The 24184-nt window shown below is 34.2% G+C and overlaps 2 protein-coding genes across 2 annotated transcripts; one reads left to right on the plus strand and one right to left on the minus strand.

Moving 5' to 3' along the window:
• The first annotated feature begins 4106 nt into the window (after positions 1-4106).
• On the plus strand, positions 4107-11631 carry LOC128204648 (zinc metalloproteinase dpy-31-like). The gene is made up of 11 exons (XM_052906050.1): positions 4107-4191; positions 4619-4757; positions 5598-5729; positions 6591-6697; positions 7319-7454; positions 7797-7934; positions 8975-9119; positions 9896-9990; positions 10274-10451; positions 11087-11209; positions 11527-11631. Exons 1-11 carry the CDS (start codon positions 4174-4176, stop codon positions 11615-11617), a joined length of 1302 nt encoding a protein of 433 aa, XP_052762010.1. The 5' UTR covers positions 4107-4173; the 3' UTR covers positions 11618-11631.
• Positions 11632-14519: 2888 nt separating this feature from the next.
• Positions 14520-23747, minus strand: LOC128205758 (uncharacterized). Its single transcript, XM_052907691.1, has 3 exons — positions 23325-23747; positions 18446-18589; positions 14520-15165 (listed from the first exon to the last, which is right to left on the minus strand). Exons 1-3 carry the CDS (start codon positions 23515-23517, stop codon positions 14978-14980), a joined length of 525 nt encoding a protein of 174 aa, XP_052763651.1. The 5' UTR covers positions 23518-23747; the 3' UTR covers positions 14520-14977.
• Positions 23748-24184: the final 437 nt, after the last annotated feature.

Here is a 24184-nt window from a genome sequence, read left to right on the forward strand (position 1 = left end):
ATGCAGATATTCTTACTAAGAATAGACAAATATACCGCTCTGGCTTATTTTAAATGGGCTGTTTATATACAAATTCTAGATATGTCAGGAATATTGTCATTCAGTGATATTCGTACTACAGCTATGGTTATTTCGAAGGGTCTATAAATATAAAAATGCTAGATAATGTCAGGAATATTGAATCACTTTGAGATATTCGTACTAAAATAGACTAATCTACCGCTCTGGCTTATTTCGAAGGGTATACTTAATATAAAAATGCTAGATAATGTCAGGAATATTGAATCACTTTGAGATATTCGTACTTCAAATAGACCAATCTACCGCTCTGGCTTATTTCAAAGGGTATACTTAATATAAAAATGCTAGATAATGTCAGGAATATTGAATCACTTTGAGATATTCGTACTAAAATAGACTAATCTACCGCTCTGGCTTATTTCGAAGGGTATACCTAATATAAAAATGCTAGATAATGTCAGGAATATTGAGTCAGTTGGAGATATTCGTACTTCAAATAGACCAATCTACCGCTCAGGCTTATTTTGAAAGGGTATACCTAATATAAAAATGCTAGATAATGTCAGGAATATTGAGTCAGTTGGAGATATTCGTACTTCAAATAGACCAATCTACCGCTCAGGCTTATTTTGAAAGGGCTAAATTACAAATGCTAGGTAAGGTCAGGAATATTGAGTCGCTTTTACAATACCTATTCGTATTTAAAAAAAAGACTAATATATTGATCGGTCTTATTTTTTAATGGAAATTATAATTGGAATACAGTTGCACGTAGAATCAAATTAAAACTAATAAACGTTTTGTATTACAGAATTCGCTTCTTAACAATATATTTTGTTTCATAAACAACGACATTCAATCACAGGTGTTCACTACATTAAGATTGCTATCAACAAAGAATAACCCTGTGGCTCTTGGTGGTTATAATAAGTTTTATTGATAAACACCTTAAAATAGTTAACTGTATATAAATATGAATGAGGCGAGGTACAATTTATTATTTACCATTGGCATTTCCCAAGAAGGTATAGTAAAAAAATAACTTATAAGGATTTGCGTCATACTATACATACTCATTAGTGATTATAAAACACTCCTACGCAATTTTGGGATATACTCAGAGAACCCCATTTTCTAAATGTACAATTTATTTCACTTATTTCAAATCGACCTAAATACCCTGACATACACCTTAAGACTTATGACTTACTTTATATGTAGGTCATGAATGCTTTACTACTAGAAACGAACAACATTATCTAATTGTAATACATTTACTTCATTTGAGTAAGCAAAACAATTAGATCAATAAATTATACATAGACATTTTACGTTTCAAAACTGTAAGTATTACATTTCTTATACAGATAAACAATCGCACATGATCAGTTTACACACACGATCCATCAAAATCACTGACCAAAACCACATTTTCTCGTGCTGACTTACAGCGCCACCTAGCATAAATTACATTTAACTAGGAAACTAATTTTCATCGAATTCGTAAACTCAAACTAAGAAAATTATGTTTCTTGACTGAGTCAATGATTGTGAAGGCTAGAAGAGTTAATGCCGAATCGGATTATTAGATTTCCGGTGGGAATTTCGTGAAACTAGCCCCAGAAATACGCCTCGGACTTGTTATAAGCAGATATAGGGAAACTCTGGGATCTCGTAGATGGATATGTTTTTGACAGTTTATCAATCTATTTAGGCATCAGTTTATATAAAACATATGAATTCCAGTTTGTTTCTTAGATAATGTATATATGTATTCAAGTTTAGGAAAAATGGTAATTTATGAACTTAGGAGGAAGCCAATAGCTTATTCACATCCTATTAATTATAAACAGTTATGTTTGACATTAATTTCCTAATATGTCTATTGACATATCTAAATGGATTGATGAATTAATTTCATACTCAATGGTGGACATGAATTTTGGATTATGTTGTTAAAAACTAAGTTACCGAGTTGTCGTTGTTGAAATAATAAACACGTACAGATTAAGTTTTGTGAATTCCAACAAAATGATAAGGATTCTAATCGCTATATCAATTCCTTTCCGTAATACATTTTAAATACAATACGGTCTGCAAGCATTGATCTAATTTATACAACAGTAGAATCAATGTATCAGCAAATTGTCATCCAACAATATAAAGTTCTAATGTAAATTTCAGCACCAAAGGAGCAGGCGTGGATAAGAAAAGGTGTCGAACATTGGGAGGAACAAACGTGTATACATTTCACAAACACCGCCACCGTATCCGCCAAGTCCTTGCTATTTGTTAATCACACTGCGTAAGTGAAGCGTCCTTGCTTTTTGTTAACCATATTGCTTAATACGATGTTATTGCTTTTTGTAATTAGTAATAATACTGTTCAAGTGTAGCGGTGTTATTATTTGTCACCAATACTGCTTAAGCTGTTTGTTTACAATGTTTCCTAAGTGCAAAGTCATTGTTCTTCTGACTTAAAACTGCGTTAGTACAATATATTTGCGAGTGAGAGTGAGAGTGCCAAAGCTGTTTGTAACATGAAGCCATACCGTGTAAGCCGCATGCTTACAGATTGACGGATCAGACTTATTAAATATTAAGCTTATTTATTAAAAAGGGTCCACAGGTGATTTCAATATACGTACAATTATAAACACTTTAATGTTACCTTAAATCTATGGTATTTTGCCCTTATATCCTGGTAGTTCTAAATTTAGATTGGCACAGAAGTTCATTACGTTTAATGCAAACCAATTATTGTTACCTATTATTTGTGTTTTAGGTGCTCTTCCAGTGTCGGGTATATAGACGATGGATCAAGTTTTCATAATATCTCTATCAGTTTTAATTGTTTACGAGTAAGTTTGATTTGGTTATAATTGTCATTCTAAAACTTTGGCAATTTAGATTATCATATACAAGTATGATAACAAATAAATACGTTTATGAAAACAATGTAGCATACCTATTAACAAATGTATCTGTTTAAATGAATGACTACGGCTTCCAAAAATCATACATTGCTTCAGATATGCTGTTGTTAACATATTTTAAAAGTCAGACTCATTTCAGAAAGGAATAGTAGCCCATGAGATAGGCCACGCCCTTGGTTTTTGGCACGAACAAGCTCGTAATGACAGGGACGAATACATTACTGTCATTAACGACAATGTGGAATTAGGTCAGTTATTGTAGTACAAAATTGCATGAAACTATGAATTACTGTGTACAAGTACATGGTGCATTTGTATCTACAATCTACGTGTATATCCTGTCATAGCGTCCTTGGCGTCTCTGTGTATTTGGTTGCTTAGTGAAAACAGTTATTCTGACCTTTTTACGGTGACTGTTTTGCAGTCTGAATGAAAGTGAAATTTAATTCTTTTTTGGTTGGACTTTTAGGAATTTTCAAAATTTGTATATAATGCTATGACACAACGTATTGATACTGTCGTTGGTTATTGATTTGATGTATTTTATTGCTTTTTTATTTGCTATAGATGTATTTCGTGTAGATACAACTGATAATTGCCATCTGATTATCCGGTTTTTATAATAAAAATAATTGTGTGGTCATCTGTGTGTATACTATGAGGCTGTGTTTGGCAAATTGCATGTATTTGCTGATATGGCCAATAAATAAAACTGTTCAAGATTTTTGTTAGAATGCGTTCTATTTTATATTTATGCAAAAAGCTACAGAAACAAGCTCAGTAGCAAAAAGTTTAAACATAAACCCAGTTAAGTGGCAATGGGCAAACGCCAAAGACATAGAACACAAAATCACAGACAATAAACATAGAACAGCACAAAACTCCACAAACAGCACAGTGCATACATACTATATATATATATATATATAAAAATAGGTATGTTTATCAAGAATTGTTGGGTACCGCCTTGGAACAGTCAGTAAAATGTAAATTTACTGGGGCGTGTTTTCGTGGTTCTGTATTGTATGGGTGTATTGCATTGCATTGCTTTGTATGTTTTGTTGTATTATTCTGTACATCGGACTGTTAGAGAGGGTAACAAGTACAGCATGATAAAACGTTTATTCTGTTTATATCAGGTAACACCCACAACTTTAAAAAACTCTCGTGGGGAGAAATCACCAATATTGCGGTCCCCTACGATCTGGGCTCTGTCATGCATTACAGTGGAGAGGTAAGCACCCCCGTCCCCGTAAATTGTCCAAGTGAACATTTCAATGTCAATATCGGGATCGGATAATGAAATAACTACACCAAATTGCACCATTTCATAGCCAAAATGTAGTTGAAGGAGGACCTTCGAACCCCCCTTCCCACACCCACAATTGAACAATACATTTATATTGGTTCTAGTGTTTGGCGGCACAGATCCGCATCAACACATTCCACACAAATAATGGCAAACTCTCAGCACCAATATATTTAGTCCATTATAACAACAAGGATGACTATAAAATAAAGGTCAGAGACTTTTAAGTTCTTAGTTCCAATACAATGGTTTGTCAATTTAATCAAGTAGTTATTCAGATCAAGTGATTAAGGATTTCCAAATAAGAAAACACGTTGAATGTACTTCTAATGAGAAGCTACATTTGTTTCAGCAATTTGGAAAGTTGACAGCTAGGGATGAAAGCGAGTTGACCATCCGTACCAATAAACCCTTGCTTCAACACACCATTGGTCAGCGGGAAGAGTTGTCGTTTTTTGACGTGAAACTGGCGAATCTTGCATACTGCAATGGTAAGAAATTACAGAGTAATATACCGAAAAATACGTAATTGCATGTATGGATCTTTTAAAATATTATCGTGAATCATTCCAACACTTAACACATCAAAAACGTCAGATATATCGTGTAATATGTTTGTCATTGGACAGGATCACAGCTAGCTGTTTCAATTGCATTATATGTTTTTAATAATTTTCTATATTTATCTTCTACCAGCTTGAGAGAGATACCGCGATATATTTTTTTCAACGTGTATATTATCATTGCGCATAAACACATGATAAAAATGCAAGATAAAAAGTCCTTGATTAAAAGTCAACCGCATATTAGCAAACCACTCGCCACCTGAACGTCACTTCTAAACATTTTAAAGTTCATTAAACAAAATATGTGTAGCTTTTAAATCAAATGGTTAATATTAATGCGGACTGTGTTTGTTATCTTTTGTGTCTCTCGTTGATTGTCTTGACTGGCTTTGTCGGCTTGGTCATTGTAAGCATAGCTAGTGCTTTTGCTACTTTTCTTGTCCAAATTTTCTTCGCCGTCATTTCACTTGACTCTGCTAGTCCACCACATACGAAAATACCTGGATTTTAGCTAGTACATAGGTCTTTAGCTTTTTACTCACATTTGTGCACTATTTTATAATTAGTTTTTTTTTTAAATTATTTTCTTATTTTACAAATGAAAGAAAATATTTTCTTCTTAAATGACATCACGTGACTGTGGTCATCATCACATGACATGCGTGGTTTTTGTACGACAAAGGGAAGTAACCGCTGTATGGAGTTTGGTCTTGTCCCAGTGATTCCCATTGCATTATTAATGGCATACATTATTACAACTCTTAGATACCTGCTCCCCTGACCAGCTAAACGGTACCTGTCTGTATGAAGGCTACCAGGATCCAAAGAACTGCTCCCGATGCAGGTGTCCAGACGGCCTGGGAGGGGACTTCTGTGATACGGTCGCCACGTCAGCAAGTAGGGTTTTTAGTTTTGTAATGGAAAACTTGTTGCATTGATTGGACTATAAAACATACTTGCACACTTGTGTCTAACAGGCAAATTCACAGTTAATTAATTGAGTTAACTAGTCACAAGGTCGCGCTTTAAGCTGCCAACCAAGTTGTCGTTGTTTGTGATGCAAACTTTGTGCCCCATTGTCTTTTCTACGAAACATTATTATTAAGTCACGGGGTAAGAAGGTGAACCGATTTGGGATATACGTGGCAATGGAAACTATATCGGTTGACGGTGAATCTTGAATTCCTGCACCTCAAATATCCCATATCGGTCACCTACAAACCCCGTAACGTATATATCACGTCGATTACCCTTTCATATTAATCACTTTATGAGAAATGTTTCATTTATTCATCGGAATTGGAAAAAAGACGCCATTTTGGTACAAAGTAAACATAAGTGACTCAGTATAGAAAGTTCACCGCGTGACCAATCCTCGACCAATGATTTTGCGTAATTTACGTTTGAGGCGTGACATAAACCTTTCTATTTTTTCAGCTAATTCTTTGACACATTGAGGTTGGTATATTGTATACGGGAAGAGTATTCAAATCCAAAAATTTAATCGCATATTTGCGTGACTTCATAGGAACTACTTTTGCACCGGAGTCCATGTATTGACCAATGCTTGTGTTAATTGTATTGCAACTTTGTTTCAACATGTTGTAGATCTATCTAAACTATATTGATACAAACAATACATCTCAAAGCATGCATTAAGTGCGAATTATAATGATGTATTTCACCAATACGTGATGGTTTAATACTGCAGGTAATATTCATGCTATTTGTATCTTATGAACTTTTCCGACATTCCAGACTGCGGTGGAATTATTGAGCTACAAACGGATGAAACTAAACGAGTTGCTTCCCCTGCGTATCCGTCTTACTACAGACCGGGAGTGAAATGTTACTGGCTTATAAAGGTTTGTTCACCGTTTGAAACATAATTCGAAAATCAGAAGTCATTTGGTAAGCTGTGTACCTTATTAAACTTCTTAAAATAGATTAAGCCCTCCTTAAAAGTTCTTTGTTTCCACCAAAATATTCAAAAAACATATGGTAGGTAGGTACATTTCTTTCTTCTATTTTTGTTTTTGAGAACCGGGATTCTGTACCAAACCGACCTATATCAGGTTAAATTACTTTCTTAATTTGTTTTCAAATTCTAAAGTTTCCATACTATATGCGAAAAACAATATCCACACTAAAGCTAGAAAGTGTAGGGTTCGGGGACAAATCAAGGTCGGTCGGGTTAGTGGAAATGAGCATATATTATAACTATTGTTGTACAATTATATACATATATATATATATATAAGTACTGCATTCTATGTCATAATTTAGCAAGTTAGCACGCTACTTAGAATGTAAATGTTTATTAGTAAGTTATAAATATTCTACACCAATGAGTCAATGAATACTTTAAGGCATATCTGTTTTCATTTTCATTTCAGACACACCAAATTGATGTATCATTCGTCTCACCTATCTTTCAGAAAGTAACAAAAATATTACAATGTTATCAATATACGTATGTGTTTTAGTCCCCAAAAGGTTCAGTCATCAAGCTGAGGTTTGTGGCGCCATATATACAGAGTGATACCTGTTCTCAATCAAACCCCTTCACACCCTGTGATGACTTCTTAGAAGTCAGAACCTCTGACAATCTAGGGCTTACTGGTATGTTATGTTATCATGTAAACATACTTTACATCTGTACATATTTTGAAACGTGAATGATAAATTCAATGTAGCTTCATATTACTTGTTGTTTGACTTAACAGTTGGCGTATAGGATATGTGCTTTTCTTTGGATTTCTGTTTACAATTATTGGACTTAGGATACACATTTTTGAAGCTGATTTTTTTATATGAATATTAACTTTCACAACATTACTCCAAGCTCTAACGAAGAACGATTTTAATGGTTCCTTGTAAGATTTGTTGTATCATTTTCAATAACCAATTTAATACGAACACCTACAAGCAATGCCAGTGTATGCCATCAGTTAACTGTTACAGGAGGTCGATTTTGTTGCAATGACACATCACAGACAAAGCTCATGCAGTTCCCAGTGGTCTCAGACGCCAATCATATACTGTTGCTGTTCAAAACCGTCTATGGAGTCACAAGAGGGTTTCAAGTCGATATCTCCTCTGGTAATACCATTGAATAACTATTCTAGAAAAAAAAAACAAGTTTAATCAATTTTTATTAAATCCATCAAATTTGTTTCGCATACAGACGACAAATTACATTTATGAATAATGTGATTTGAGTTGCCCTTTTCATGATATTTTATTTACAAATATTGACCCTTTCAAAGAGTAATGATGGATGTGAAGAAGCAGTAACGGAGACAATGTACAGCTGTATCCCACATTGATATCAGCCTTTAGTTGACCATGGTTCATTGGTTTTCAGTTACATCTACACACTATGAATGAACATTCACCTTCAGTTCCAGATGCTCTTTCTTGTGGCGGTTTAGCCCCAGTTCAGTTGTATCGACATTTATATAACCACCTGTCCTTTCAGAATCTTGCGGCCAGAAGTGAGGTCATTCAGAGACCAAATTTAGAAGGTAAAGCATCCGTATGAACAAATTAAGACACATGTTGCAGGGAAAATATTTGTGTCAACCCTTAAAATGGTTACGATCGAGTTGTGGTGGATGTGAAGAGCGTGTACCGGATACCCAGTACAGCTGTTTACGGAAGGTCAAGCGGTCTATAAAAATGTATTAAAAAATAAAAACAATAGACAAAACTAATATGGGTCAATCCCTATAATGGTTCTCTTCAGAAAACTTCAGCGAGTGCAAGGATCAGGGCCTCGAAGACCCAACAAAAAGGTAAAAATCACGCGAAGCAGTCTCATGGTCATTCAAATACGGCTTAACACTGATAATCATTATTTTGTGGTATGCTTTTCCCCATTCCGATAGCTGAAACGGATGTGAGGGAAATCTATCGGAGACCCGATATAGCTGTATACAGCAGGACTGTCAATGACGACGGACCGATAGTAAGTCAACCCCTTAGGTGGTTCGGCTCGGCATTTTACTTTTTCAAAAATGGTCCTGTTGTTTCAAGCCGGTGACGGCAGTAGCGTTTCAAGTCTTTCAGGTACAACCACAAGCTTATTTTAACGGATGTGAACTAATGAATATTTATCAATAATGTTTCGCCTCTTTCAGAAAGCTGTGGTGGCTGTGAGGATACTGTCACAGAGAAACAGTACCGTTGTAAGCGGCAGGTGAAACGGCCGTGTGAGCAGACATGGTCAACAGTAGAAGTTGTTCCGTCCTGTGTCAATCCATACACAGGATGTACCAGGGAAAAGTATGTACTTTGTATACATTGGATTATCTGTAAAATATTTCAGATACATGTAACTTTTGAAGACCCTTTTTGCGCGTTTTTGTTTTGTTGTAATATTCTTGCAATTTTGTTATAACATGTTGAAGAGTGAATAAATAAACTTGTGTTGTAATTTGTATTTATATATTGACACTTACAATAAAACCCTGACTTTGTTGTAATAGAGTTATGTTTCGTTTCGCTTGAAGTGTCTTCATATTGGATTTATGATTACATTTTACCAGTTGTTACTACATTCAGGGCTACTGTTGATAAAGCAATAGTGGGCTGACAAAGCACGTTCGGGAACCAATGTTTGCTGTTGTTTTTTGTCACAAAATGGAATATTTATTGTTTGGGGTATAGGTAGAAAGAGACAATGAAAATTTTATTTTAGAATAAGTTGATCGATTTCCTTTTAATTGTGAACCAGAGGAATTACAGTCGAAGCCCGTTGGCTCGAACTCACAGGGCCGGTGAAAATACCTCGAGCCTCGGAAATTAGAACCAAGCGGAAATGCTTACTTTAAGTAATGAGACATTAGTCCTTTACTTCCAGTTCGAGTCAACGAGAAATTCGAGACAAGCGAGTTCAAGCCAACGGGGTTGGTTATGTTTAAACAATGTTGGCATTGGTTGTCAAAATAATGATCTCTTTTAATGTTTTAGATTTAAACAAATACTATTAAAATGGCCCCTTTGTATCGTTTCTATACATGCATTACACTTATTGTTCCAATTTGTGATTTCTCTTTCAGAACTGTTTTTCATTCAAGGACGTCTGAGTGTTTAAAGTCGGAATCCTATTGTTGCGATGGTTTTACCAAAGAATTAAACCAACCGTTTTGTACCAGTACGTGGTCTCGTTTATTTTGATTAGTCTTCTACTTTTTTGAATATAGCTATTCCTTAATATAATTTTTATTTTTTTATTTTTTTGCTACTGTTTTATAAGTAGCGTTGTTGTGTGATTTTCGCAATATAGTCATTGTTCAAAACATTTTTAATCGATTTTATGACCATATTGAAACATTTTGTGTGTACACTCCATCGATTAAAGCTATTTAACATTTAATATTCAATATTTCTTTACAAAGTCCACCATTATCCAACACCATTACTCTTGGTACTTTCAGAGGACGCCGTATCTCGTATTGATCCTATTATATCCTCATCGATTACGACGGAGGAAGCTAGCACAACTGGGCCACAAGGATGGAATACTTGGTCTGATTGGTCCTCGTGTTCAGTTTCATGTGGTGGCTGTGGCCAACAATCAAGAAATAGAACATGCCTTGAGGGGCAGACGTGCAGGTCAGAAGCATAATATGGCCATTCTATATATATTGTCAATGGACTGTTCAATTACAACTGAGCGTCATTTTTATAAATCTTAGTGCTCAATGTCATGTGCTGGCTATGGCAACGGGAATTTAGGTCATGTATTCACAATTGTTTTCAGCATTTTGGGTATGTTAAACTTCTCGCGGTCTCAGAGTATTCGGTCTTTAGATTTATTTGAATATGCATAATACGGAAATTGAGGCACACATACATAATTAGAGATTTGTACTGATTCAAAATCGGATTCTATACTTATCTTGATGTTTCATAAAATGGTGCACGAGACAATTTTAAGATGACCTTGTTTGGATGAACTTTTGAATGAAATCTCTGTTAACATTAGGGTTATGGAATTTCTGTTTGACCTCTTTAAACATTATCCTTATATAATATATCGTCTAACACATTGCTAATATTATAAACAGATTCTAAGAGTTTGACAAAATAAAACGTTTTAATATATTAATAAATAGTGGAAAATGCATATTTACACTTCGAAACAGAGGTGTATTAACATTAATCACATCAAAATGCCAAACGATAGGACTAACCCTTTGTCACATTTGAGAAAAATAAGTATAATCATATTTTTACAATGTTAACAGCGGTGCTAATACCGAGACACAGCCATGCGGAACTACACCATGTGACACGGGGAACACTCAACAGACCTGCTCTTCCACAAAAACTGTATCAATATCCTGCATGTTCGTTGGTACATGTTATAAGTATGTTGAATTTAGTTAGTTTTACTGTCATGTATTCGTCTGGTCTGATAATGTATTGTTCGCCTTCCTTTGTTATATTTATATATAGAAAATTTGAGAGAACTAGTACAATGTCAATGATATCGTTACACAATCAGTGTTTTAAACACGGACAAATACATCCGACACTAATTTTGATACTAAAAGTATTAATTTTGCTACACCCGACACTATTTTGATACTAAAAGTATTTGCTATACAATAACCTTTTGTGTTGCCAGATAAATATAAACAAAAATGAACAAAGAAGCCAAAACCAATCGTGTTTAAATTTTCAGATTGGTAACTGAGTACTACAGCCAGCCATCAAAGTGCTGTTGCGGATTTGAAGTTGCGAACAGTCTTTGTGTGGTCAAACAACGGAGATAAATCTGATTGTCGATACAACGCTTGCGTTCCCGAACTGTTAATATGTGCTTCGGAGTTGTGTTTATTCATTTTCACCTGCTTTTAATTTGATATTTATTTATTTATGTCGACCTGCCTGTATTTTATAGTAATTTATTTAAGTCTAAGATTGCATTACATTTTAAGTTTGTGATAAAGCCTATAACATTTTTGAATTATTACGGCATTGCGCAATAAAACTGTAAATGATTCAAGCGTTTGTCATAATATATATACATATATATATAAACATATGAAGCATTATTACCTTGTCATTGCTGTCAAAATAAAAAAGCAACCCCATCAGCGGAAAGACAAAATAAATCAAATCAGGCGTGGTATTCAATATTCAACTTAAGTTAACCTTGCACTCATACATCATCGATTTCATTCACTATATTGGTAATTTATTTATAACCGGTAATTTGATTAACTACGTCGTTTTTAGATCCAATTAAGACCAAAAATGAATACCAGTCCAGGACAATTCGCACGGATTTAAAAAATCTTAAGTATACATTAAAAACTGCAAGGACCATCCCAGAAGTCAAAATATCAAAAATAAACGTTGTTTAAATGCAAGGAAACAAGGCATGGAACACCGTTCTCGGTTTTTCGCATAACTATGTATCTCGATTCTTCATTGTCATAGTAACGGTGGTCTTAATTAAATCTGCACTCTCACAGATTGAACGTTTTCACAACTTTTTATTTTTTTGTCTTGGAACGAGCCAAATTTTGCGAACACTTATGGAAACCAGTTATATAAGACTGTTGACAAAAAAAGATCGCAGATATTTATTTTTAAGAACAAAAACTGATGTTTTATGCATTTATCTCACACCGTTAGTAACGGTTTAAACCATAAAACATAAATATTCGAACAGAAGTATGAAATTCTGCGATCTGATCTTTTGTCAGCAATCTTTTATTATTGGTTGGCAGATATTAACGCAAAAAATGCTCTTTCCAAGACAAGAAATAAAAAAAAAGTTGTAAAAACGGTATATCTGTGAGAGTGCAGCTTTAACCGCTATCCTATGTTCTAATATCACAAGCGAAATTATTGAAACAGGCTCAACAGCCTAAACAATACAAATACATTGTAGTTTCAGATAATGAGATATTGAATGGTGCAGCATCCTGGTCTTTATTGGTAGCACACTTCGACCCTCATGTACACTAACATGGGCATACTTCTGGCCCCAATTTCTTAAAACTTCTTAAGCTTAACAGGCTTAAGTCGCTTATTTCAATTAGCCAAAATACATACTTGAATTGAATCTTGACAAATGAAAAATAGTTAAATGTGATTTTCGTAATGATAAATCTAATCCAAAGTATAAAAACTCTTAAAAAGTTATTTTTACGCAATTTATTGTAAACCAAAAATAGTGAGCTAAGCTTAATCATGTTATAAGGGGCTTATCGTGCCCTCATTTATTTATTCATTAAATGCTAATGCCATTTTCATTTGTTTTGAAAGAACTTCTATTATGACAAAAATGCATAGATACTATGCATATGTTTCCTATGCATATTTGGCGACCGAAACCTGTAACATTATAAAATTAGCATAATTCTTGGCAAATGCATTACATCCTAGTTCATCACAGCACAGTACTACGTGCCATTTTCATAGTAAGCACCCTGTACTCTTTTTCCAACGCCTTATCATTTTTCTGTAGCAGCCTGGTATTTTTCGTCAGCACACATGCACTTTGTCTACGGCAGCCTGTCCCTATTTACTGATTGAACGAATGGTACAATCATTATTCATTAAAGTTTAAATAATTAATTATATTTTCACACTGCCGTGACGTTGTCTTATACAGTCCTTAAATGTGTTGTTTTGTCTTTAGGTCTCTTGGTATTTTATGCATGTTGGAATTATAGTTGTAGGAAGAGTACTAAGGTTTAACATCCCTATGCATTTATTGTAGAATTCCAAGACAGATCATTTCAAAGCAAATACTTCACCCAAAGTATATGAAATACTTTGAAATTTCGCTGACTGATATAAGACAGTAGCTAAGATGTTCTTTGATACATTCAAAAGATACATTTGTGTGTGTATGTGTGTCGCATGTGTTAGTCATCTGCATTTAGCATTGATAGCATTTATATTTGTAATTATAGAATCAAAAACATGAATGGTATCTAAATAAGGCCATTGTCTATTCATGAAACAATTGAGTGCAATTTGTTATTTTTGAGCTTTTTCTTTTGTACATGTTTTGCTCTAGAATTATTTTTCTTCAGAACAAAATGGCAAGTAAATCTTTTTTTATATGCTTTCCGGTTATTAATAGAGATTTTTTACTGAAATAAAATTGATATCTCACTCTTTCAAACAGTGATTTGATTTGATATTTCCACTGTTTTGACATTTTAGCCCCATTTTTCTATTGTTTTTAGGCATAGAATAAAAAACAACAACATGTTTTATTCATTTCAAGCTCGCAATAAATTTTTCCTCGTGTACTCCAAAAGAAAATATTTCACTCGTGGCTACGTCACTCGTGAACTATAGCTTTTGATGCTTACTCGGTGAAATATATTACGGTCCTTACAGTAAAACAAACGATTATCCTCTATCAATTTGATTTGTGACACTTACTAAACATTTAATGCACGATATTGTGTCGCACGCTCGTTGGGAAGATGTCCACAATATGAATATAGAGCTAAATAAAGAAAGCAGAACAGAACAGAAATTGTATTCGACTTAAGCATAAAAAGCTCATCGTCACAGCAACATGTATAGAAACAAAAACAGAGCACAATATATAAAATGTTTCTTAGAAAAAGACTAGTAAAATAGCAATTTTTTTTTTTAGAAAAATAAGACATATATGGACAATATTGAAAATAATAACTGCAATGTTAAACATTAAACTATCCAACTAGACAATTCATAAATGTGAAGGGAAGCAAAAAGGTTATTGTAGCATTAAGTATTTGAATAGTTTTGATTATCATAGCTTTAATAGCTTTCGACAAGATTATCAATCGCTATATATAACAACGACGTTATACCTTATACAAACATACACACGGTGTGGTAAACAAGTGTTTAATATGCATTTATCAAATATTCTTCTAGTAGTGCAAAATGTCTGTATCAAATTTCTTTTTTCATCCGAAAAATGTTTTTGTACAAAAAATCTTATATGTACAAAAACAGCGTGTACAGAATTTGGACACGAGCGTGCTGAGTTTCCAACACCATCAGTCTTAGACTGGACAGGCAGGAGCCGTGGGAAAGCCAAATATCTACGAAGCTAGGACTAGTAAAATGCAGGAACATCCATTCCATCTTCATCCCACGCAATGCTCCATTTATTGGCTCTTTCTTTCCATACAACAGTATATGGTAGAAGTCAGCAGGGCGCTGGCCGCGGCACCTATGGCCGTCCAAAATGACCAACCAAACCGGCCTTTAGACATTGTTTCCACCTGTAAGTCTATGCCCCAGTCCTGCTTCGCCTTGATCCCGAATATCATGATGCCTACCGATATAGCCACCGCTGAAAGATATAAGAGTGTATGTATTTTTGTAGAATTGTCAAGTCTGTCAGGTTAAGTGTGCATTTGAACTTGCTTGAATTTATATACACAATCCACATATCAAGTCTGTATCAAGTGAAACCTTGCTTTAAATAAGGTGTAGTTGTATGGTTTACATAATCTACTGGTGTCATTGAAACTCCTAAGCTGACTTTTAATCTTTTACATTCGTAAATTCTGTATTCATATATGCAACTATTGAAATGAATGGATTTTGCTTGAACTGACATATTGAAATGATAAACCCATTTTAGCCTGTAGCTCGAAGGCCTCGAATCAAAATCAGATAGCGTTTCATCTTTGTTTTGACGTGACATGTTCAAATGATAAATGCGCCGGGGTTACACAATGGAACATATGGCGTTAGCGGTTTAAAATAATGATAAATTAAATACCACTTTATTTGGATGCATTCATAAGTATGCAATGTTAAAGTGAATTTATAGCAAGCCGTAAAATCTTGAATTAATCTTGGCGCGAAACTGAGGGGACTAGATAATTTCAGCTAATTTTGCAGGACATTTGTTCACTTAAAGACCTTGCCTTCAATTACCTACAGCAAATAGTCAAAACGTACTCATCCAATATCGGAATTTATCTAATTAACTTTAAACTAACAACAAACTTGCGTGATGAAAGCAATGTTCATACACCTAAGTATATATTGGTTTATCATTAAATGTTATGAAACTAGCTACAGTCGAAACTCGTGATGTCGACTTTGTCGGGACCTAGGGAAAAAGTCGACATAACGAACATTCGACACATCCGAATTACAAAATAAATATCACCAATCCCAGCACATTTGAGTTCGATTTATGTCCGATGTCCGACTACTGCAAATGAATGGTCTTGTTACATATTACCGTCGTGAAAACAGCAAACGTATTATTGAAAAATAAAGTGATTTTTTATTTGTGTCAATTTTATTTAATTCAATTCAATTAATTGGTATTAAAAAGTTTGTTTTCTACATGCAGTGTAGAGAAATTTCTTCGTCACGTAACTTTCATTGTTGTCGAATTTTCCCATGATGTCATAGGCGTCCTCGTGCGTTTCAATAAATGTCTTTTGAGCAATAAATGGGGGGGGGGGGTGCAATAATGTCTCTTTAATAAAAAACATAAACAAACAACTTTAATTTTGCACCAAATTATGACAGTTTGTTATTTTGACACGCACGGTAATTTAGCGACATGAAGCCAACATAGCGAAAAAATCGAGATAGAAAAATCGACACAAGCAGATTTGTTTTATATAGAATAAGAAGGAATAAATTCGGGACCAGAGAAAAGAGTTGACACAACCGGAAAGTCGAGATATCCGACGTCGACATAGCGAGTCTGGACTGTAATTGTATTAAAATTCATTAATATACTTAACTTTGTCTTAGGAAATGACAGTCACTTAATCGGTTACACCGAAAATATATTTAGGATTTTATTTTATTTACTGTGAAAAGAATTGTAAAAGAGTAAAATCTCTTATGTCACACCCAGAGCCTTTTATCGCTGTCAGCGCTTTCAATTTGTATGTTTGGAACACTAATTGCGTTCCTACAAGATTAAATTAAAAGGCCAAACTAATTTATACTATAGCGTGCACAGGCAATATTCCTGGAACGATTACGGTTTTAACAGAATGATGCCAACTACATAATGACATACCCTTTCATACCCTTTCATTGTTTTCTCTAACAGAAAAAGCCTGCAAAACAAAACAACTGCGAATTTGTTCATTGCCATTACACTATAGACTTTTCTTAAAATTCCATGTTGCATGTTCAGGCAATTTTAATCCTTCGTTTTTATTTCTTTGACGTTTATACATCTGCTCGATAGCATGTTCCTGCATTTGATTGCAATAACTATAAACCTATCTAGACATGCATTAACTTTTCAACGTAAAATTGCAATACCCAGGGACTTGTCATTTTTCAAATGTTAAAGCCGGGACACACATGCTTTCATGTGATAAAATTTAAAACCTAGTTTACATCTGAGAGCTTAAGTTTCCCGTTCAATACATCTAGTATCAGGACCAGATTTTATTACATGAACATAAAATCATATATTTTTATACACGCACGTGTAAACACAGGAACCATGATTCATATTTACATTTTAGCTCGTCCATTTAGAGGAATAAATCGTTGAGATTTATGGTCTTAGAGCTTTCAAGGCCTTTGTGTTTTCACTGTCGTAAGTGTAGTAATACGGCGTAGTATTTCGGCGTATTTGTCTGATTATATTCATAGCAGTTTGGCGACTCTCCCAAGAATATTTTTTTGTGCATGCTATACTAATTATGATCTTGTTTGGTCAGTAATGATTTTCGTAAACCAAAAATCGGCCATCACTTGGCTAAATGCATTTCAAAAAGTCAGACATTATACATGTACATATTTACTTGAACATTCATGGTTTAGAACATTCACAGACTAAAAATAATGGCAAAAGTTTAAATTTTGGTTTTGTTCGCATACATTGAGTGATTGTTACTATTATCCTATCCTATCCTAAATTGTTCGAAAATGTTTTATCGTTGCAACATGCCCAACACGAAATATTCATTTCCAAGAAGTAATGAGGTAACTGGTGCTTCGTGCACATACAGCACATTCCTAACACTACCTAATTGCATCGTTGCTGAAGCTGAACACACAGTAATTCTTTGAGAAAAACAATTGACAGCACTTGTACTAGTTTTGGAATAAGTGCATAAAGAATATGGTGAACTAATTTCCAGTCGCTTAAAGTAATGGGACTTTTGGCACATCATCGGCGCGATAGAAACGTAAAATAAAACGTCTGTTGTGTCTGAGAAACAGAGTTTATTTTTGAATTTTCGACTTGCGGACTTGTCTCCGTTGTTCTCATTGTGTCTTAGAAGGTTTCATGGAGACAGCATGTGCACGTTTATAGACAAGTTTGTTCGACTACGAGTAGAAATTCTCTGTAGTGTTACTCACAAAGCTAATTGACAACCCTTACACTTACTGATGCCGAACAACTGTGTTGTTTTTATGCCATTTATCATATATTTGTATCGTTCAGATAACCTTTAAACGTTCATTTCTTTACACATCAACTTAAAGTGAAGTAAATGAAGCCAATATTTATGCGAAAAGCCAAATGTGATATAACGACAAGCAAAGATTATGCACCAATCTTTTGCATTTACATATACTAATGCAATATAAATTAAAATGATATTTTCATTACCCATTGAACTACTCACATGCGACAATGAGAAATCCACAAATAGGTTGATGAGGGCTACATCTGTGACACGTGCAACACAGAGATATTGTGGACACCAGTAGAGCCAGGAGGCCTAGGACCAGCGCCACTGACATCAAACCCTGCGTCGCCTTGAACCATGCTGAAAAAAGCAATAATAAATTCTAGTTATAAAAGATAATTTTACAGATGAAACAAGTGCAGGTAGGGGATGGCCACACATATATAGATTTGGCCTAGGGCTACGGCTAATAACATAATGTAATATAATATATGGACGTAAAACCGACGATACATGTCAAACAGGGAGCATGTTTGCATCTTTAAAACCTATAGTCCTATATACAGGGTCAAAAGCATAAGACTTTATATTGCATTGAATAACGCTGAAGTGATAAGTAAACAACTTTGCATGGTGATGGCTATAAAAACCCAAGATGTCCACAAGGAGCTCAATTAGGCACATAAACTATGCCACGGACATACAATTTTGAGTCATGTTGAACTGTGCTGAAAAGAAAAAAAATAATACAAAATCAGTTACATAAATCCTGTAGCTGATACTTCCAAGAAGTACAATTGCATGTTATAAACAAGGTAAGCTTGGCCTCAACAAGCTACAATGTCAAGGCCCTCGGAAGAGATTACTTCATGTTCAGTTCGGTCTTTTTAAGCACATATCGGATTTCCATTTATCGTTAAAACTCTTTCTTGTTGTAGTTAGAGACGATGCTACAACACAATATTGTAATATAACCTGCAAAGAATAATGACGAAATTGTCATAAATGGTTAGGGTAATCCTGCTCTAACCCATAAATCAGTTTAAAAACACACACACAAAAGTACGAGGAAACTAAAGATGTTCACTCATTCGAATATCGTTTAAGTAAAGATTCATTGAAACAAAATTAGCATTTTCTACGATCACAACTGCAGACCATACTTGTCGAAAGAAACCAGTCTTGTTTACTTAAAAGTTACCGAGGTGTATTCAAATATGTTTTTACAGCTTAATGTCATAGCTATATCAAGAAATAACATGCAGTCATTAGAACAACGATACTCTCACTCTCACTCATCGTGAAGGTCATTTGAGAAATAGAATATTTACATGTTTAGTAATATTGTACGTGGAAACACGCACATACATTATTTTTGTCTATTGGCTTGGCATTTAGACGCTTATTTCATAATGCCATGGTCATCTATTTATATCAACTGCGTGAGCCGAGACATTACGTTATCAAAACATTTAAAACTATTAGATTGCAGGTGTGTTTCCTCAAGACATATTGCAACTCGACAATAGGCGTCTAAAACCTTTCACTGCAACACTTGTAAATGCTGTTATACTCGGTGTCCTTGACAAAAATTGCACTTGCCATGGCACTGTTGGTTTTATAGATCCATTGGTTGTACTTAAATTTTGCTTTAAAATGCTGTGGTTGTTTCTACAGCGCTTTGAAAAGTGTAGAGTGTTTTAATTTGTTGCTGATATTCTACTCTTGGTTTGCAGTTGTTTTATGTCATTAGAGACGTATGGAGATAAATATTTCAAAAAGATTCAATCTAAAGTGATGTGGCAAGCTATGTAGCTACACAAAACAAACAATTGAGCACAAAGTTATGGCTAACATCAAATATTTTGGAGGGCGCAGACAACAATGACAACGAACATGTTTTAATACATCAAGTCTTCTAGCATCGACTAAGGCAAAACCATAACACTAACGAGCAAGTTAAAATTCTAATTTCGTGCATATAAGGTAAGAAAGACCCAATTTGCTGAAAATATAACAACGTTTTAACAAAGGGCATTCTGTCTTGGGTATCAAGTTTGACACTGGACTAAACGGCCATTACAACAACCAACTTTTAATAAATCAAGTCTATTACCATGCATCGAATCAATGTTTTGAAAACATACAAATAACCAAATTGGACACGTTTAGATGCCAGTTTTATTGCATTCATTGTACAAACGATCCGATTTCCTCATATTAAAGCAACGTTTTGCCAATTTGACGTTTTGTGCAGACTTGTGGCAAAATGTCCACCTACTTAGACCACTAAGCCAACGAAAACCTTCAGTTGCCAGTTGAAGTTGAAGCAAATCAAATTAATGTATATAGACGAAAAGTCTAGACACTGACAAGTTTTTTTCTTAATACTGAAAATAACAAAAAACATTGCAGAAATCCAAATTAAACATTTGTTTTACAACCTTTTGACTGTTGGAATTACTTGTTATTTTTTTCTAGCCTTTTGTAGACAAGACATAATTTTTGCTTAAAAATCACCGAAAAGCAAGGAAAACAGCACAGAAATTAACAAAAAACAACAACAAATGATTGGTACAGAAATAAAACAACGAAAAACAAGGCAAAAACCATTGAAAAAAAGTTTCATTGAATTTCAGTGTTTTCCGTTAAAATTGCCGTGCTTTTTGAGAACATATGTTTTGGTCTTGGCTCCGTGCGTTTTGCCTTGCGTAGTTCAATGCTTTACCGTTCCTATCTTGTTTATCGGTGTAAAGTCATACTCGGAGATGAAGTTCTTCAGGATTTTTTTGTAGAATGTTTTGGAACATTTTCATTTTGTATATCAGTGAAAACTTGTCTAATCTTGGCTTATGTAAACAATAGAAGTTTCTTTATAAAGTAAACTAGCCTTTATAAACCATTCACATGTGCTAAAACATTTATAAAATATTGGATCTAATTTAATTAGTTTGTGAGGATTACATATTGGAATAGAGCTTATTTAATGTGTTCAATATTTCAAGTTGATTTAATTATGTGGATATTTAAAATATCCATTACAAGCGAAGATTGTTCTCATTTCAAGATTTTCAAATATCCGAATAACTGACTTGAAATTACTTTCGTTAAATTGAACGTTAATTAATGGTGTTGCTAACGTTTGCTACTGGTTTATCTTTTAATATTGCGTTTGATGGTGGTTGAAACATTATTTGATAACTGTCATTCGTTGCATGCAACATTTTCTTTTCACAAATGAAGCCTTCTATAAGTATCAAAACCTACGTGTTTCTTTGAAAACAAACTAGAGTTAATAACTCGCGGATTTATGCTAACATTGTTGCATTTTTTATCAAATGTCCGAGAAAATATATATCAATAATCACACACCAGAATGCTAAATTCCAGACAAAACAGCCAATTTGTTTTTGCTAAAATTTCCGGATCTTAAAGAGAGGGCGCTCGCCCAAATTTGCGAAAACTCTAACATCAACACCTTGATCCTTCCATGATAATTATGTTCTTTGCAACATGTCCTCCTCAAAACTATCTTATTCACCTTTGCGTATTTTGTAAAATTACAATGACAGAATGTAAACAAAGATTGCGTCAGATAGATTGTTGATCCTGCAGCCTGGCATTCTATTTAAGCTTTTTCAAGGACGAAGAGGTAAACGTTTAAATAAATAATTTAATAAATGACACACGCCTGGCAATTATATTTGGGTGCAGACTATAAGTATCTTCCATGGCCGAGAGTGTAAGATAGGTTCATTCCGACCCGAGCGTAGGGTGTTTTGCGGAAACGAGTTTTACCGAGTTTCCGCAAAACACCCTGCGCGAGGGTCGGGATGAACCTATCTTACACGAGCGGCTATGGTAGATGCTTTTTCTCCCACCTCAGTTAAACAAAATTAAGTAAAAATGTATTTTTATGGCTGGAACTCTTTTGTGCTTAGTGAAAATAATTGCGTACGGATATGCAATAATTCGTGGTTGTCATGGATATTCGCGAAGTGATTCAGAGTATGTAAATGGTCTGATCGGTCTTTAAATAGAGAAGAGTGAAGCATTATTTCTTGAAAGGTGCGTGAAAACAGTTTTATGGTGACATTTGAAGCGAGAAATAATTAACTAGCGTTCTAAATATTGCCACAAGACAAGGTTTCCATGATGCGCTACAGACGGCAGTCTTCAACAAGGGAGGTAATTGCAATGTGGTGACCATTAAAAGAAGTTACATACGGGCATTTTATCTTCGCCCGTGGGCAAGATAAGAATTTCTAGCATGTTTGGGGATTTGGAACGCAAGCAAACCAAATTCATAAACATACTGCTTAAATTTAATATTCTTTTTCCCCAATGATGATGACCAAACTAGCTATGATTTCAAAAATCGACATCTATATCGTGATCACTTATTAACTAAATAGTTCGCTAAACATCATGTCTAATATGTTGTTGACATAATTATAACTGAAACAATGCAGGCCTGGGTCATTATCGGAACCACAACAATTATGGGAATTAAAACAAATTTGTTTCCGGTTTTGCTTATGTCTTTGAAGTAGGTCCATTGTCCATTGTTATAAGATAAGAAAGTGTGGGAATAATAATTTTTGCAATACATGTACAATTGAAACAGAAATGAAAGATACGTTTATCTAAAACTATGTTTTCTATTATAGAGTAAATAAAACGATTATCATTTTCGTACTTGGTGTATGTTTTATAATTATTGTTATCGTTACAAGTGCTTGTATCTCAGATCGAAGAAGGTATTCTTTAAGTCTAATACCAATCTAGCTGTATATTGATTAATTCGGAAAAAATGATAAGAGCAAATAAGTTGCAATTTCTTTACAATACAATCTGGACTTAACTGCATCCTGCAAAAGTCAAACAACCGTGACAAAACAAAATTACATAAAATATAGGTTTAATTTGGAAGCTTTATTGTTAGCAATAGTAAAACACTACTTTCAACGCTCCATCCTCTCCATCCTTTAGTATTTGCTTGAGCGGCATTCTTTTTCTAGAGAATCTCTGAAATCAATAGTATTAACCAATGCCACATGATTAAAAAATACAACAACCAAAGGAAATACTCTACCTGGAAACTCTTTGCTTATCCTCACATCTTGAAAAATCCAAGTACACATGTCCTCCTCACAATTCGCTAACAAACCTTTGTGCATCGGTTTCATGATATCATCAACTACCCAATATGGCGTCACGACACTGATAAACATGGCCGCAACGGTAACAACCAGACACATAAATCCAAGGTTTTCCGAAAGTGACATTACGTAATAAGTAGTTCGTCACTGCAAAGGTCATGTGACATAACACCGATTTATTCTAAATCCAATGTAGTTCAGATTGTTGTCCTGATTTTTAATGTTATCATACTAACTAATGGGAGATACATGTATGAAACATATGTTCATGTACATTTCTAAAGGAGACCTGTATGATTTGTTTCTATTTTAAATCACAAAATATTCTCACAAACTAGTTAACACGTCTATAACTTTCACAGGAAAATAAAACTGCTGTCAATGAAGAATCCGAAACAAACAATAAATCCAGGAGTTGAAAATGTAAACGAAACATTACAGTGTTGTTTCAACTTCCTTGTTTCTTACCAAAGGGAAATATGTAATAAAGAATGACCTAGACATCCAGTTTAAAATATAAAAAAAAACTCTCAAGAGATTTCATTCTCATCATTGTTAAACCTAGATAATTTCTAGCGGATCTTTCATTTCAAGAGTGTAGAATATATATATGTAGAAGTCCATAATTCACAAGAAAAGGACCAAAACAAACGTTTTGTTTGATTTTTAAACTATTTATGATGTATGAATTTTTTTTTTATTGTTGTCAACAAAAGTTAAAAACCAGTATTCAGATCGTTTATATTGAATCAAATAAATAGACAAAATTATTCAAGTAAGCATACGATCTATA

The sequence above is a fragment of the Mya arenaria genome, chromosome 10 (assembly GCF_026914265.1).
Source record: "Mya arenaria isolate MELC-2E11 chromosome 10, ASM2691426v1".
NCBI lineage: Eukaryota > Metazoa > Mollusca > Bivalvia > Myida > Myidae > Mya > Mya arenaria.